Genomic DNA, 16347 nt, shown 5'->3' on the forward strand with positions numbered 1-16347 from the left:
TATTTATTTATTACATTTCTATACTGCCCAATAGCCGGAGCTCTCTGGGCGGTTCACAAAAATTAAAAACATTCAAAATATAAAACAACAGCATAAAACCATAATATAAAATACAATATAAAAGCTCAACATTTGTATCCCGCTCCACATCTAGACATATTCCAGAGCGGTAAACAACATGAGATAAAATGAACAAAAGAGAAAAAGAAGCATGACATTAAAATTATTCTTTAAAAAACAGAGTGCCAATAAAACCAAAGCTGGTCAACCAAGGAAAGCTTCCTGGAAAAGAGCTCTTTTCAGGAGGCACTGAACACAAGGCACTGTTGGCACCTGCCTGGCCTCCAGAGGCAGGGAGTTCCATGGAAAAGGAGCCACCACACTGAAGGCTCCTTTCCAGGTGGAGTCCAGTCGGTCCATGAGACCATGTGAAAGCACCAGGAGCATGATAATAATCTCAGTGATGGGTCAGTTTGGAAAAGGAGAAGGCACTCTCTTGGGTATTCTGGTCCCAAGTTGTTTAGGACTTTATGCACTAATACCAAAACCTTAAACCTGGCCCAGTTGTAAATAGGCAGCCAGTGCAGTTCCCTCAGCAAAGGAGTTGGATGTTGAAAAGGAGCAGCCTAGCTGCTGTGTTCTGCACTAACTTCAGTTTCAGGAGCAGCCTTAAAGGCAGCCCCACATAGAGTACATTGTAGTAATCCAGTCTTGAAGTTACTGGCACCTGTACCATTGAGGCCAAGCTATCCCTATCCAGGAGATGCCATAGCTGGCAAACCAAGCGAAGCTGGTAAAAGGCACTTCGAGCCGCCGTGGCCACTTGGGCCTGCAGCAACAGTGATGGATCTAGGAGTACCTCCAGACTACAAAGGGAGTGCAACCCCATCCAGAACAGGCAGTGAACCTATCTCCTGACCCCAGGAACCACTCACACACTTGGCTTCTGCCTTACCAAGATTCAGTTTCAATTTATTGGCCCTCATCCAGCCCATTCAATCTCAAAGTTGATTTCAGATTTTAAAATATATTGTGTTTATCAATGCAGAAAAAGTGGTTGCATCATCCACTAATCTATTTATTATTATTATTATTATTATTATTTATTTATATAGCACCATCAATGTACATGGTGCTGTACAGAGTAAAACAGTAAATAGCAAGACTCTGCCGCATAGGCTTACAATCTAATAAAATCATAGTAAAACAATAAGGAGGGGAAGAGAATGCCAACAGGTACAGGGAAGGGTAAGCAGGCACAGGGTAGGGAAAAACTAACAGTAGAAAGTAACAGTAGAAGTCTGCACAACATCAAGTTTTAAAAGCTTTAGGAAAAAGAAAAGTTTTTAGTTGAGCTTTAAAAGCTGTGGTTGAACTTGTAGTTCTCAAATGTTCTGGAAGAGCGTTCCAGGCGTAAGGGGCAGCAGACGAAAATGGACGAAGCCGAGCAAGGGAAGTAGAGGCCCTTGGGCAGGCGAGAAACATGGCATCAGAGGAGCGAAGAGCACGAGCGGGGCAATAGTGTGAGATGAGAGAGGAGAGATAGGAAGGAGCTAGACCGTGAAAAGCTTTGAAGGTTAACAGGAGAAGTTTATATTGGATTCTGAAGTGAATTGGAAGCCAATGAAGAGATTTCAGAAGCGGAGTAACATGGTCGGAGCGGCGTGCTAAGAAGATGATCTTTGCGGCAGAGTGGTGAACAGAAACCAACGGGCTGATGTGAGAAGAAGGAAGGCCAGAGAGAAGAAGGTTGCAGTAGTCCAACCGTGAAATAACCAGTGCATGAACAAGCGTCTTGGCAGAAGAGACAGACAAAAATGATCGAATCCTGGCAATATTATACAGGAAAAATCGACAAGATTTAGCTACTGCCTCAATATGAGGAATAAAGGAGAGCGAGGAGTCGAAGATAAAGCCAAGGCTACGAGCTTCCTTGACCGGAGTAAGCGTAACATCATTGACAGTAAGAGAGAATGAGAGATGAGGAGAAGGTTTAGGAGGAAAAACAAGCAATTCAGTCTTTGCCATGTTAAGCTTCAAGCGACGATGAAGCAGCCAAGCTGAGATATCTGAAAGACATGCCGAGATACGATCGTGAACATCAGGAGAAAGTTCCGGAGATGACAGATATAGTTGTGTATCATCGGCGTACAGATGATATTGGAGACCATGAGATTGAATAAGCTTGCCCAAGGGCAACATGTATAAGGAAAACAACAACGGGCCAAGCACCGAGCCTTGCGGAACCCCTACTGAAAGGGGAAAGGAGGAAGACGAGCTGCCATTAGTCAACACGCTGAAAGAGCGACCCGCTAGATAGGAGGCAAACCAGTTATAGACAGAGCCACAAAATCCAAGGTCATGAAGGGAATCTAAGAGAAGATCATGATCAACCGTGTCAAAGGCTGCAGTTAGATCAAGGAGAATAAGAACGGAATAATGGCCTTTAGACTTGGCAGTAAGGAGATCATTGGTGATCTTAGTAAGGGCTGTTTCGGTGGAATGCAGAGGACGGAATCCAGATTGAAATGGATCCAAAGCAGAGTTACTAGAAAGAAAGTCAAGACAGCGAGAGTAGACCGCACGCTCCAGGATCTTTGAAACAAACGGCAACAAAGAGACAGGTCGGTAGTTAGACAGAGATAGCCTATCAAGAGTAGGTTTCTTGAGAATGGGAGAGACTGTAGCATGTTTAAAAGCAGAAGGAAATGAACCAGAGGACAGAGAAAGATTAATAATATGTAGCAAGGAAGGGAGGATAGCAGGAATAAGATTAATAAAGACGCGAGAAGGAATCGGATCACGAGAACAAGTGGAAGGCTTCGAAGAGCGCAGTATTGTAGACAGTTCATCCGCAGAGACCGAAGGAAACGCAGAGAAATTTGCAGGAGGAGCTGACAGATGAGGAACAGGAACTGGAAGAGGAGCAGAGCTGGCCAGATCAGAGCGGATAGTTTGGATTTTAGCATTGAAAAAAGAGGCAAAGTTGTTAGCAGACAGAGAGGCGGGGAGAGATGGCGGATTAGGCTTCAGAAGAGAATTGAAGGACGCAAAGAGCCGCTGAGGATGCCTAGCATTTGACTGGATCAGCGTTGAGTAGTACTGCTGTTTGGCCAGTGAGATGGCAGAAGAGAAAGAGGAAAGTACAAATTTGTAATGGACAAAGTCTGCCCGGTCCCTGGTCTTACGCCAAAGGCGTTCAGCTGCCCGGGAACAAGAGCGAAGGTAGCGGAGGGAAGAGGTGAGCCACGGTTGGGGTTGAGAAGGGCGAACTATCCGAGTTGTAGATGGAGCAAGATTATCAAGAGTTGAAGATAAGGAGGAATTAAAGAAGGAGACAGCTGAGTCCAAGGAGACAGCCAAACAGACAGAAGGAAGGGAGGAGGCTAGGGACTGGGAAAAAGCCTATTTGGACGAGGAGGTGCAGGGAACGCTTATCAAATTTGCAGATGACACAAAATTGGGTGGGATAGCTAATACCCTGGAAGACAGAAACAAACTTCAAAGTGATCTTGATAGGCTGGAGTGCTGGGCTGAAAACAACAGGATGAAATTTAATAGGGATAAATGCCAAGTTCTACATTTAGGAAATAGAAACCAAAGGCACAGTTACAAGATGGGGGATACTTGGCTCAGCAATACTACAAACGGGAAGGATCTTGGAATTGTTGTAGATTGCAAGCTGAATATGAGCCAACAGTGCGATATGGCTGCAAGAAAGGCCAATGCTATTTTGGGCTGCATTAATAGAAGTATAGCTTCCAAATCACGTGAGGTACTGGTTCCTCTCTATTCGGCCCTGGTTAGGCCTCATCTAGAGTATTGCATCCAGTTCTGGGCTCCACAATTCAAGAAGGACGCAGACAAGCTGGAGCGTGTTCAGAGGAGGGCAACCAGGATGATCAGGGGTCTGGAAACAAAGCCCTATGAAGAGAGACTGAAAGAACTGGGCATGTTTAGCCTGGAGAAGAGAAGATTGAGGGGAGACATGATAGCACTCTTCAAATACTTAAAAGGTTGTCACACAGAGGAGGGCCAGGATCTCTTCTCGATCCTCCCAGAGTGCAGGACACGGAATAACGGGCTCAAGTTAAAGGAAGCCAGATTCCAGCTGGACATCAGGAAAAACGTCCTGACTGTTAGAGCAGTGCGACAATGGAATCAGTTCCCTAGGGAGGTTGTGGGCTCTCCCACACTAGAGGCCTTCAAGAGGCAGCTGGACAAGCATCTGTCAGGGATGCTTTAGGGTGGAGTCCTGCATTGAGCTGGGGGTTGGACTCGATGGCCTTGTAGGCCCCTTCCAACTCTGCTATTCTATGATTCTATGATTCTTTTTCCTATCATAAGAACTCTGTTATTCTATTGGCTTGACAAGGGCCTCTTGTTCAAGTGACAACAAGATGAAAGAATGAAATTTTCAAGAATTAAAATGTCAGCCTTCTTCCAGTTTGCATACAGAATTCTTATACTGTGAAACCTGATGCTCAAACAAATATATTCTGTCAGTTTTATAATGTATTTATTTGGTAATAGCACTGTATTACTCCCTTCATATCCATAGTAAACAACTAATTTTAGTAGAGGGCCACTTTGAGTGCTGAGAGGACGAAGTGGTGTCAGTACTCATACTAAAACCTAATATATCAAATAACCAGTTTCCTCTTTCCCGTTTGTGTTGTGTGCAAAAGAAAAGCAACGGGGCTTATGAAAGAAAATACATGAGGATAATACTTTTCCTTCAGCGTCCCACTGCCATTTTCTGTCCCCAATTCCTTTGTGTTTAGTAGCTGGAAAGTGAAACTGAGAAGGTTGGGCTGTGTGTGGGAGACACAAACGGATAACAGATTATTTTTTTTAATGGTAATCTGTGCCTAGAAAAGGAGGCTTCATTCCTTCTTGGGAAATGCTCAGGAGAATTCTTTGCCTTTTTAAAAGCCAGGTCTGTCACTCACAACAGACCTGTTTACATGAAACAAGGTCATGGCCCTTCTCTGGCATGCCCATTGTCCTCCAAACTTGACCACTTCCTTTCCCTGAATATGACTTGCAAAATTGCAATTATGTTCCAGACTCCACCCCTAGAAGGGTCACCAGGTAAATGCTTTCAGCAGCCGGTTAATTTTTACCTTCCTGCTTAAGTCAGAAGGAAGAGGAACTGTTAGTCCCGTTTCCTCCAAACTAACACCTTTGAAGTCATTCAACATCTTGGTTTTGTTGAGCCATTGGTATCAGTGTTCTTGTCATTGTTTGAGTTTTAATAATGAAACTCAGCTTTTGAGGGATAATAAGCATTCAGTGAGCCCAAGAGCTAGGACTCATTGACCCGAAGGAGCCTCATTCTCTCCCACAGGAGGAATCTTGTGGATCTTCTCCCCTGCTCCCTCTCTTTCTCTTTGTGTTGCTGAAGAGGTGCCCCATTGCCCCCACCTTCATCGGACTCAAAACTGCACAGTACAAGTAGGACAGGTATTATAATCCTCCTAATCTCTCCCTGACAAATCCATTAGCTTGCCCCCTCTTCCCTTTCTTGCCCCCACTTTTCTGGGGAACCTAGCCAGCTTTTTGCCGCTCCTTTTTCTATCTCTTCCCCGGGGTTGTGTGGCTCCAGGAAGGTTAGCAGCTTGATGGATGCCTCTCTTGGCACCTAAGTTCAGCTAGATCCATTATCAGTTTCCTTAGCCTCCCATGCTATTCTCCACATCCATCTCCCTTCTTCTCTTTGCTGCTAGCTCTTCTCATTCCTCTACTACATGCTAGTCAATTACATCAAACCATTGCTTTCAAGGTATCTATCTTGATAGTTAGTACTATTAGTTTGTATGTATGAATTTACCCCCATTAGTCTGATCTTTTGAACGCACGTTTTTAGTTCTTTGTCATAAAATAACTCTTGGTTAAGCAACTATGTCTTTAATCTCCAAATCCCATTAATCTTTAAGATGCCGTGCTTTGGGACACTCAGTGCTCAACATCTGACAACACTCAGTGCTAAGCCCTATATGGCTCGGGTCCAGGTTATTTGAAAGAACGTATTCTCCCTTATGAGCCTGCCCGTGCTTTAAGATCTTCTGGAGAAGGCCTTCTTTCATTCCCGCCATCTTCACAGGCGTGCTTGGTAGGAACATGTGAGAGGGCCTTCTCGGTGGCTGCTCCAGTGCTCTGGAACTCTTTTCCCGGGGAAGCTAGGCTGGCTCCCTCCTTGATGGGCTTTCAGAAGCAGGCTAAAACTTTTTTGTTCCAGCAGGCCTTTGGAGAATAATCTGGACCTCCATCTATGTTAATGTCTTATAATTTTGTTGTGTATTTTAAACGTTTATGGTTTTGTTTCCCCCCCCCCCAATGTATGTTTTAAACTTTGTAAGGCCGCCTTGAGGCCCAGCATTGGGCAAAAGGCGGGATACAAATAAATATAATATAAATATAATAATAATAATAATAATAATAATAACAACAACATTTAAAAGATCCCTCCAACAGTGTCAAGTGTGACACTTGGGCATACATCCATATGAAAAGGTCACTTGTACATTGCAATTATGTTCCAGACTCCACCCCTAGAAGGGTCACCAGGTAAATGCTTTCAGCAGCCGGTTAATTTTTACCTTCCTGCTTAAGTACCCCATGTACATTGATGGCGCTATATAAATAAATAAATAAATAAATAAATAAAATAATAATAATAATAATAATAATAATAATACTTGCTAACAGAGAAGAGAGATAGGTACATGATGATGATAATGATGGTGGTGATTTGTTTGTTTTATTACATTTCTATACCACCCAATAGCTGAAGCTCTCTGGGCAGTTCACAAAAATAAAAAACAAAGTACCATTTAAAGTATAAAACTTAAGGAAAGGAAAGGAACCTCTCATGCAAGCACTTGAGTCATTACTGACTCCTAGAGGGACGCATGCTTTCGGTGACGTTTTCTTGGCAGACTTTGTAGCGGGGTGGTTTTCCATTGCCTTCCCCAGTCATGGCTACCTTTCCCCCCAGATAACTGGGTACTCATTTTACCGACCTCAGAAGGATGGAAGGCTGAGTCGACCTGAGCCGGCTGCCTGAGAACCAGCTTCCGCTGGGATCGAACTCAGGCCGTGGGGAGAGTTTCGGCTGCAGTAACTGCTGCTTACCACTCTGCGCCACACAAGGCTTAAACCATAATGTAAAAACACAATATAAAAGTACAACCAGAGTGAAACAGAGCAGCAATACAGAGATTTAAAATACATTTAAAATGATGATTATGTTAACTCAACCTTCACATTTTCTTTTCCACACCCACCCATTGGCTTTTCTGAGCTACTTAAACAGAGTGAAACAGACAAGCATGTAAGCATTCTATCTCCTGGATTTGGAAAGACAAGTGGGAGAGAGTAGTGTTGGGGTGAAAATCCACCTTGACCCATGAGGGCAGCAGACACCTCCGCATCCAGCCCTCACGGGCCCAGACAGACACACCTGGTGGAACTGTTGCGCCCTGACGTGCACCCTTTATCCTTTTCCCCTGCTGTGTTAATGATGGCTGCCATTAACACAGTGTGGGGGTGGGGGTGGGGGTGGGGGAATATGCAATTTCTCCAAGACTGAGGAAATTTCCTATTTTCTCCTTTCACTCTAGTGGTTGAGGAAATTGCTTTTTTCTCTCTCCCCCTAACCCTAACCCTACCCCCACCCCCCGGCTGATAGGAGCTTTAAAGGCCTTTCCTGTGCTGATGGAGGCTTTAAAGGACCTTAAACATCTATGGTATAGATCTGGCCCACGAAATGTATAGTTAATGAGAAGCCTGAAAATGTTTATAATCCAAGAAGAATATGAAAAATGTCTGTGGCATTTTTTTAAAAATGAGTTATATCAGGTGTTCCACCTAGCGTTTGCTCAATGCCTGCTTTGTACACACTTCTGGGAATGAGCACTAGGAGCTATTGCTTGAAAACTGTAAGATGGGGAAAGGGCCAGCCAGGGTGGAAGAGTTAAGAATGGGTGGAGAATATCTGGGGGAACTGTAGATGGCCCTAGCTTCAGCTCAGGATGAGAGAAGTCCTTGAAATGTTACTGTGGTGTTCCTGTCCCTATCCTAGTGAGAATTTCCCTCCGCTAAGGCCTTTCTCACACCAAGCAGGAATCACTTTCTCTCACACTTACAGTACTGGATTTTGCTGCCATCAGGATGTTTAAAGCTCAGGTTCAACCCTTTACTCAGTTCTTGAGCTGTGAGGACACACAGCCTTTATGCTTTAACCTTATATTGTTTCCTTTATTACCTCCCCCTTACATAGTCACAAGCAGGAAGAGTAGGATTTATAAATAAAGCTTTATTACAATAATAAGTTGTTGAATAATAAACAAATAACTCTTAATATTTCTATCAAAATTTGATCTCTCCCACCAAATACTCTATATTACACACTCAAACAATCCTCTTACAACCACTACAGACTTTCACTGAATCCTTAACTCATTCTCTCTCTCCTTCCCTTCCCCCAACTCTACTAGACGATTTCCCTATTTCTGATCTAAACCATTTGTCATCTTGTCCCTGTCTGCCTCCCACAGGCCCAACACTCAGTTTTTATAGCACACACACACTTCACCTCCTCCTTCTCACTCTCTCAGCCAGTCAGCTCACACATGCAAATCCCCCATTCTCACCCTAGAGATATTACCAGCCCATATATCTATAACAAGAATACACAGTTATAAACATAATCTTAGTATGTACAGACAGACATGGGAAATCACAGTCACCCATCAGTAAAAGAGCCAAGAAGATATCTGATGATTCCTCAGATAAAGTCTAGGGGGCTTAGGATTCCTCCTTTCATGGGTATCTGGGTATCTGTTGTGAAAGTAAAACCTGCTATCCCTGTTCCTGGATGACTTGATCCTCACTGATTGGGATCCCACCGGATCATTCTTTAAACTCCTTGCACTTTACATGTGTTCCCTCCATCACCCATTATAATGATAAACTAGATTTTGTTAGAATGGCCATTCTGCCACGCCCGGCATAGCCTGGGCGTGGGGAGGTGTTTGTGGGCGGGGGAGAGAGGAGACGTGCCCAGCCAGCATTGGCTGGGGCTGGTATGGTGCCACATGGGAGGAGGAGTTAGAGGCCTGAAGTAAAGGGCTCTCCCTCCCTTCCCCCTCTTTGCTGCGTGCCTCCCTCCCTTCCTCCCTGTAGGCAGTGTGGGCTTGCTGGTTGCAGTTTGGAGCCGAGTAGGAATTTTTCACTCCTGTTCTGAATTGTGCAGGAGTCTTTTCACCTACTCCACACTGTGAGACAGTTTGGGTGTATTAATTAGGTTAATCTGTTGCTAATTTGGTCACATTTTGCTATTTGGTGCTAGGTATGGGCATCCAGAGTGGAAGTGGGAATGGTGAGCACATGGCACTGTTCACAGTGACTAGTAATACAAATTTTATTTATGGCTACCCTGAATGGGTTTTAGCCGAACACATATTATCACACATTGTTACATAAAAAATTAAAATGAGCCGAACTCTGTACAGCTCTGTACAGACTCCCAGCTTTGAGCCCCACGGCCTGCCTGGGAGATAAGACTTACTTTTGAGGCCGACCCTACTCACCCACTCAGAGCTGTACGGTATGAGATAGGGCGTGACAAAAGAAGGTCCCCAACCCCACAAGGGGCAGGCCCGGGGGAAGGCGAAAGACCCTTTGGGGTCTACCCTTGGGCCACGAATGGCTCGCCCAACTTCAGGGGCCTGGCAACAGGCCATGCTGGATGCCTGGTAGGATTCACCCACTCTTGCAGATCATTTAATAAAATGTGGCCCTGTTTAAATCCAGCTGTTGTTGTCTCATCTTATTTATCGACCTTCGCACCACAAATATATTGGACTCATCCAGAGAGGAGATTCTGGGAGCCAACAGCTTTCAGTCATGAAGTTCTACAATATCTATTTTTTAATTGTGCACTGCCCAGAGCACTTTGGCTGATGGGTAGTATAAAAATGTAATAAATAAATAAATAAAATATTCTGCCCTGTCCTTCATTACCTCAAGGGCATCTAAGCCATAGTAGTCTCACTACTGAAATAGAGAACTTGGTTTAATTCCAGTTTTTATGTTTTCTAGGATACTTCTAGCAAACAGATTTTTTACATTCTTGAATAGCTACATTTGTTTTAATTTCTTCTATGCGATAGCACTCATTTTCTAAATGGTCTATTGCATCTGTACTAGTATTAACGATATCATGACATTTTTGGAACTAATTTGTGCTGGACCCTAATGCTTTTCAGTTTTAATCATTTTGTCTGTTGGAAGCAGTTACACAAATGCTGTTGGTCCAGTATCTAGATATTGTTTCATCCTGTGGTGCACACACAAGCCAAAAGTGGTTGGAATGCACATTTAATCCACACAACACACTACGACATGGTTAGGCCTCAAAGATTTTTGCAGCAAATGGTTAGCAAGCATGTTTAAACTGTGGTTATATAGCCACCATGGTTAGGAATGGTTCACACAACATGCTAATGTTTAGCTCAAAATGCTTAACCACTGTGGCTTAGTGTGTCATATGAACAGGGTCACTGTTACTTGGAGTGGTTTCCATACCTTCTAATGTATATAGGAGCCATATAAAATGCCTATTATCTGAATGTACCTTGTTGTGCAGATGCAAGAGAATCTATGCATTGAGGTTGCTTACATTTGTGTATCTTCCTTGCTGGGTGTCCTTCACATTGGCCTGATTTGTATGTAACACCTAGCTATAGGTTAAACAACTCATAGTCGATGGGATTGTGCATCAGCAAACAGGTGCACTTTCTACTCACTCATCAGATTTCATAAACAACCCAGGAACGCCAGTTCCTGGATTATTTGATGCAATGTCCAAACCAGGAACTATGGGGTGTTGAGGGACAAACAACCCAGAGTTTGAACCTATGGTGTATTGTTGGGTTGCTTCTTCCTCAATGAACAGAGTTCCCAGTTAGCACAGGTGCTCCTGGTTGTTTATGAAAGCTGACGCAAAGCAGAAGTGGTAGTGTATGGGAGACAGTGTGCCCACTCTCTCTGGTGTGGCTCGGCCAGTTCATGGGTTAAACAACCCATGAATTTTAATTATGTGCAAACCAGATCAATATTGTCAAGCTATTTTCCCTTTGTAAAATCTGCTGGAATGTATGTGTGCCATATTGAATTAGAATACAATACAACACATATGTATTTTATGGTGTTTTTATTTGTGTTGTACCCCGCCTCGATCCAGAGGGAGAGGCTGGTAACAATTATTATTATTATTATTATTATTATTATTATTATTATTAGCTGTCTGTCATTGAAACTACATATTGGTTGAATTGACCTCCAAAAAGATAGAGCCATCTAGCAACAAGAAACTAATAGAGCAATCCTAAGTAGGGGTGTGGGGTGAAATGCAGCTGCTTCTGAAGCCCTCCCAGTTTACACCAGTCAGGACAGTAGGTGTGTGGGGGGGAGACTTTGCTGGGGTTTTCAGCCTGGTGGATTTTTTAAAAAAATCTTCCCCATTGAAAGCAACAGAGGAGGGAATTAACTACACCAGCTCCAGGCTGGACTGAAGTAATCTCAAGCCTTCTTGGGGAACAGGAATTTGGCTCCAGAGAGCTTTCAGTAGATGTAAAAGGGTTTCTGGAGAGGATACTGTCCTGGCTGACAGAGATGACACGTTTCCCATCCTAATTCCTTCCAAGGAGGTTAGGATTGCTTTGCCAATTGTTATAGGCAAAACATTGTTTCAGAAATTAGCACTTCATATGTGTAAGTAAATGCTACATACCTTCCTGATGGATCGGGTAAAGGGCGTGATGTAGGTATTTCCTTTGAACAGTTGAACTGATTACAAAGTATAATTATGTTTTTGTGGATTATTGAATATCTATAAATTATGACAAAGAAAGGTTAGATAAATGATCTAAAAGTACAAATCTGTGCATGTTACTTAGATGTTATATCAACAGTATTTAAGATCGCAGCCACTCTTTACCAATTCTTCTTGGGATTTAAAAAAAATCCATTTAACAAGCCTTAGCATTTGTAAGCTCCTACCTGTGACATGCTTTAGGCCAGAGACTTTAAAAGGTGGAATTGAGAGTAGTGGAGCAAAATTCTAATTCAGAATTAACATGTTTTAGCAAAATAAATATATTTATTAATGTATATTATAGAGGACAAAAGGAGTGTACTTATTTTTTAACAAAACAAAATAATTTTACAGCTAGTCAATACAGTCTAAAAACAAATACTGCTGCATGTTTCTAGACACTAAATATTTAAATTCTTAGTTGTTCCTAACATTGAAGTAGCAAAATTACTTCCAAGTAGGGCAAGTAAAAACCATCCTATTTTTTTGTGGTAAATTATTTTTTCAGTAGTATTTCAGTTGACAGGGAACTGACAGAATGCTAGATTCTGCACTTAGCTGATGTTTTTCTTGAATATAGTAATTTCTCTGAATGTCTTGAAAAATAGGTGAGAATTCCCACTTTCTTCTGGCCTGTACAAAAACTGCAAGCTACCCTGAAATCCAGCTTGAAGCTTGTTGATTTTATATTCATTTCTGAATTGACATTTGTATTTTAGACAGGTATATATATTAAGAAAACTTTTGCTTTTGATAAAGTAGTACTAAAACACTGTTTTTATGTTTGAGTAGAAGTTTGAACTCATCAGGTATCAGAACAGTCACCTATGCTCTAGAAGCTTTCTCCAACCTGGTGCCCAACAACCTGGTGTTGTGGACTTCCATTTCCATCACCCCCATCCAGCATGGTCAATGGTCAGGAATCCTGAGTTTTGTCCAAAACATCTGGAGAGCACCAGGTTGGGTAGGCTGCCATAGATCCTTCCTTGCTAGGCTGTTCAGGGGCTGGATCCCTGTTTGCCATGATACCCGCATTAACTATGCACCTGGGATGGGGATGTCCCACCTATCCAGGCTAAAGAATCCTCCCAGTAATAATGCAGATTCCATGTAAGGCATTCTGTGCTAAGAGAGATATTATCCAGGGTAGAAGCTTGGCACTGATCTCTAAGCACAATTCCTTGAGGAGGAGTACTGAGCAGGCGAGCTACTTTGTAGCCCGGACATATTTTATGGGGTGGATGGGGTTGGAGGCTGCTAAAAACCAGAGCATTGGATGTATATCTCCCATAGGTTGTTACTCAGCCATTGCCCTTCAAGTACAGTTGCCATGAGTGTTTTGACATTTATTTCTTAACCAGATAAACTTAGCAAAGCAATATGAAAATCTTACCCTCTCCTTCCTCTTTTTTTCATAAGTGATTCCTCAATTCAGACTTCATATAGCATTACTAACAGCCATCTGATTTAATGCATTGGTGTCAAAATGTTCATTTTTATTAACTGTTTATTTTATTCGTGGAATGAGTTGGATTCCCATCAAAATTGTGAACAAAAACATCACTAGCCTTCACAGAGGTAGCACATCTTCTATGTCTTTTTTAAAATTATTATTATTTTCTCTATGTGTAGGTGATATACGCAATGACTTGTACCTGACTTTAGAGAAAGGTGACTTTGAGAGAGGTGGGAAAAGTGTACAGAAGAACATTGAAGTGACTATGTATGTGCTTTATGCAGATGGAGAAATTCTGAAGGTAAATAGTTATACTTTCTATTAAACATAGCACAAAGTTAGTACTGTTAAAGTTTTTACTCTTTATTTTTTAAAAACAATTTACACATTAAGGAATTGAGTTACTTAATTATGTTTAGCTCTTTAGATTATATTATTACAGTGGTTGCTTTTTATGAATCTGTGAAGTGATAAATGCAAAGCCTAGTTTCTCAATCAGGAAAATCTCTCATTCCACTGACGGATTCTGATTAAAGGTTCTTTCACTGTTAACCAAGCCTGCTTCATTTGTTTTCTATCTAAGAACATCCAGCACTAGTATTTCTTCTAGAATGGGCTACTTAATTTATTATTACATCTTAGCCTCATCCTTCCTCCAAGGAGCGCAGGGCAACATACGTGGTTCTTACCACCACCACTCCCATTTTATCCTCAGGTCACTCAAGGGAGATTCATGGCTGAGTGGGGATTTGCTGATTGTTTTTATTGCTGGGAGATCCCCAATTGTTTTAATAGCAGGGTTGCTTTTTGTGCAGGTGTTCTGCTCTTAGTTTTAACTTACTATTTTTAACCACCATGACTTTTTTAAAGGAAAGGTGGCATATAAATAAAATGACTAAATACTTCACAAATCACCATTTATTGTCAGACCTTCTATTTTAGCTATGTTTTTCATAATATAAAGTATCTTTTGAGCAGCCTTTTTTCATTCTAGCACAGTCTGATGCTTTGGATCTGCTTGACTTCTGTTTTCTGCTAATTTTCTGCTATTCCTCATGGCGATTTCTTGATATGAGAAGTGTTTTGTATTACAGTTAGTACCATAGACCATTCTCCATTTTTGCTAGTGAAGGTTCTGAAATTTATCAAAACCTCTTTGGAAAAGAACATAATGTCAAAAGATTGTTCACTCTCTTCTCAAAAAAGCTTGTTTCTGGCAAAATATGTATCTAACAGAAAAAAATAATGTCGAATCAGAGTGAAGTCATCTCTGTCACATTTGTGCATTTATTTCACACCTTCGTGAAATGGCTAAAAAAAATTAAAACAAGGGGAAATATTACAATTAGACTAGTTAAAATTTTCGGTGAGTCAAAGTGTTTCTGACCTTTTGAAGCTTGTGAATTATTAACTGAGCAATATCTATCTTATTGCTTCCCCATACTGCCCCACTTAGTGGATGTAATGTTAGGATGTTTCCTGTGTTCTAGACAGATAAATGAGAGCATCAATTAATTTAGTAAGTAAATGTATTTGGTCATAAGCATAAGGATATTCAAATATCAATATAAAATAAAAACGAAGAAGAGTGTTTTTGAAGTTATATTATATATTTGTTTGGTTCATAGGATCTGTATGGATATATTTTTTTTGGACAAAAAGCATTATTTGATAATCAAAATTTCTACTGTTATTGTTTTAATGCTCAATCTACCACATGCTAAGCTTAGAGTCAGGAAACTGAACCATCCTATGTCCCCCCGCACACACACACACACACACACACACACACACACACACAACTCTGTCCAGGGGACATAGATTGCCCCCTCCATTTTCTACATATTTTTACTCATAAAAGTTATTCCTGGCTCTTAATTAATCATCTCCTATTAAAAATAAAAATGTATGAACCTTGTATGACAGTTACATATGGTTTCTCTTTGTCTGTAGTTCTTTCCCCCTTATACTTAAGCTAAATATTTGTTGAAAGTTCTGTTTTATAGTAATACAAAGAAGAAAGCTACATGACCTAGTTTGCGCACATTGTTTAAGCTGCGGTGTGTGCTGGACAACATTTGCCTAATTACCTACCTCAGCACAGCTTGTCGTGTTGTCCGAACCCAGGTACCATGGCTTGTTTGAGGGGGAAACAACCCTCAAATAACCTATGGCCTGTTGTTGGGTTATTTGAGGTTGTTTCCCCCTCAAACAAGCCATGCCTCTCTTTAAAGAGCTCACCTTATTCTGAAGTCAAAATACGGATCACATATTACATTCATCTCACCATTAGTTCTCACTCCTTACCTGCTTCACTTAGAAAAATATTTTCAAAATCTCTAGTTTTTGCCGTCAGAGTCTACAGACTTCTGTATTCCAAGGTTTGGATTCTATCCTTGAGTTTGTTTAGTAGTAGACAAGTATGAATTAGACTAATTAAAATATGCTACACTTTCTGCATCCTTAACATAAGACTTCCTTAGCAGTATTGTATCTCATCTGTAGTGCTATAGTCTTTTATTCTTACTTTGTCTTCTTTTTCTTTTTCTCCCTAGGACTGCATCAGCTTAGGCTCAGGAGAGCCAAGTAGGAGTGTATATCATTCCTTTGTCCTCTATCATAGTAACAGCCCTCGTTGGGGAGAAGTCATCAAACTCCCCATTCCTATAGACAGGTTCCGTGGCTCTCACCTCCGATTTGAGTTCAGGCATTGTTCCAGTGAGTGCAACATGCTTTTATCTGGAAGAAACCTAATTTTCATAGATTGGTTTTTTCCTGCAGATCAGTGCTTGCACTAATTTTGCAAAGAAGCAGGAAAACAACAACAAATTGAAAACACATGATAGGGCACATTATCACAACAGTTTCATCTGATAGTAGTTACAGCAGCAATAACAACAACAACAAATCTGCTTTTGCAGGTTTACAGCTGTAACAACCTCTAGCAAGGCAATTTTTTGCGGGGTAGTTTAGGCTATTGTGCCTAAACCAAAACTTGCATATGCAA

At 41.5% G+C, this 16347-nt stretch overlaps 1 protein-coding gene across 1 annotated transcript in view; it reads left to right on the plus strand.

The window, feature by feature from the left end:
• DOCK3 (dedicator of cytokinesis 3) overlaps nt 1–16347 on the plus strand; it is a 243919-nt gene that overhangs the window by 118396 nt on the left and 109176 nt on the right. The window contains exons 15-16 of the mRNA XM_063121109.1: nt 13517–13641; nt 15896–16058. Of these exons, the coding sequence (XP_062977179.1) occupies nt 13517–13641; nt 15896–16058 (288 nt within the window). The remainder of the gene's footprint in view (nt 1–13516; nt 13642–15895; nt 16059–16347) is intronic.

The sequence above is a fragment of the Elgaria multicarinata genome, chromosome 3, assembly GCF_023053635.1.
Source record: "Elgaria multicarinata webbii isolate HBS135686 ecotype San Diego chromosome 3, rElgMul1.1.pri, whole genome shotgun sequence".
Classification (NCBI taxonomy): Eukaryota; Metazoa; Chordata; class Lepidosauria; order Squamata; family Anguidae; genus Elgaria; species Elgaria multicarinata.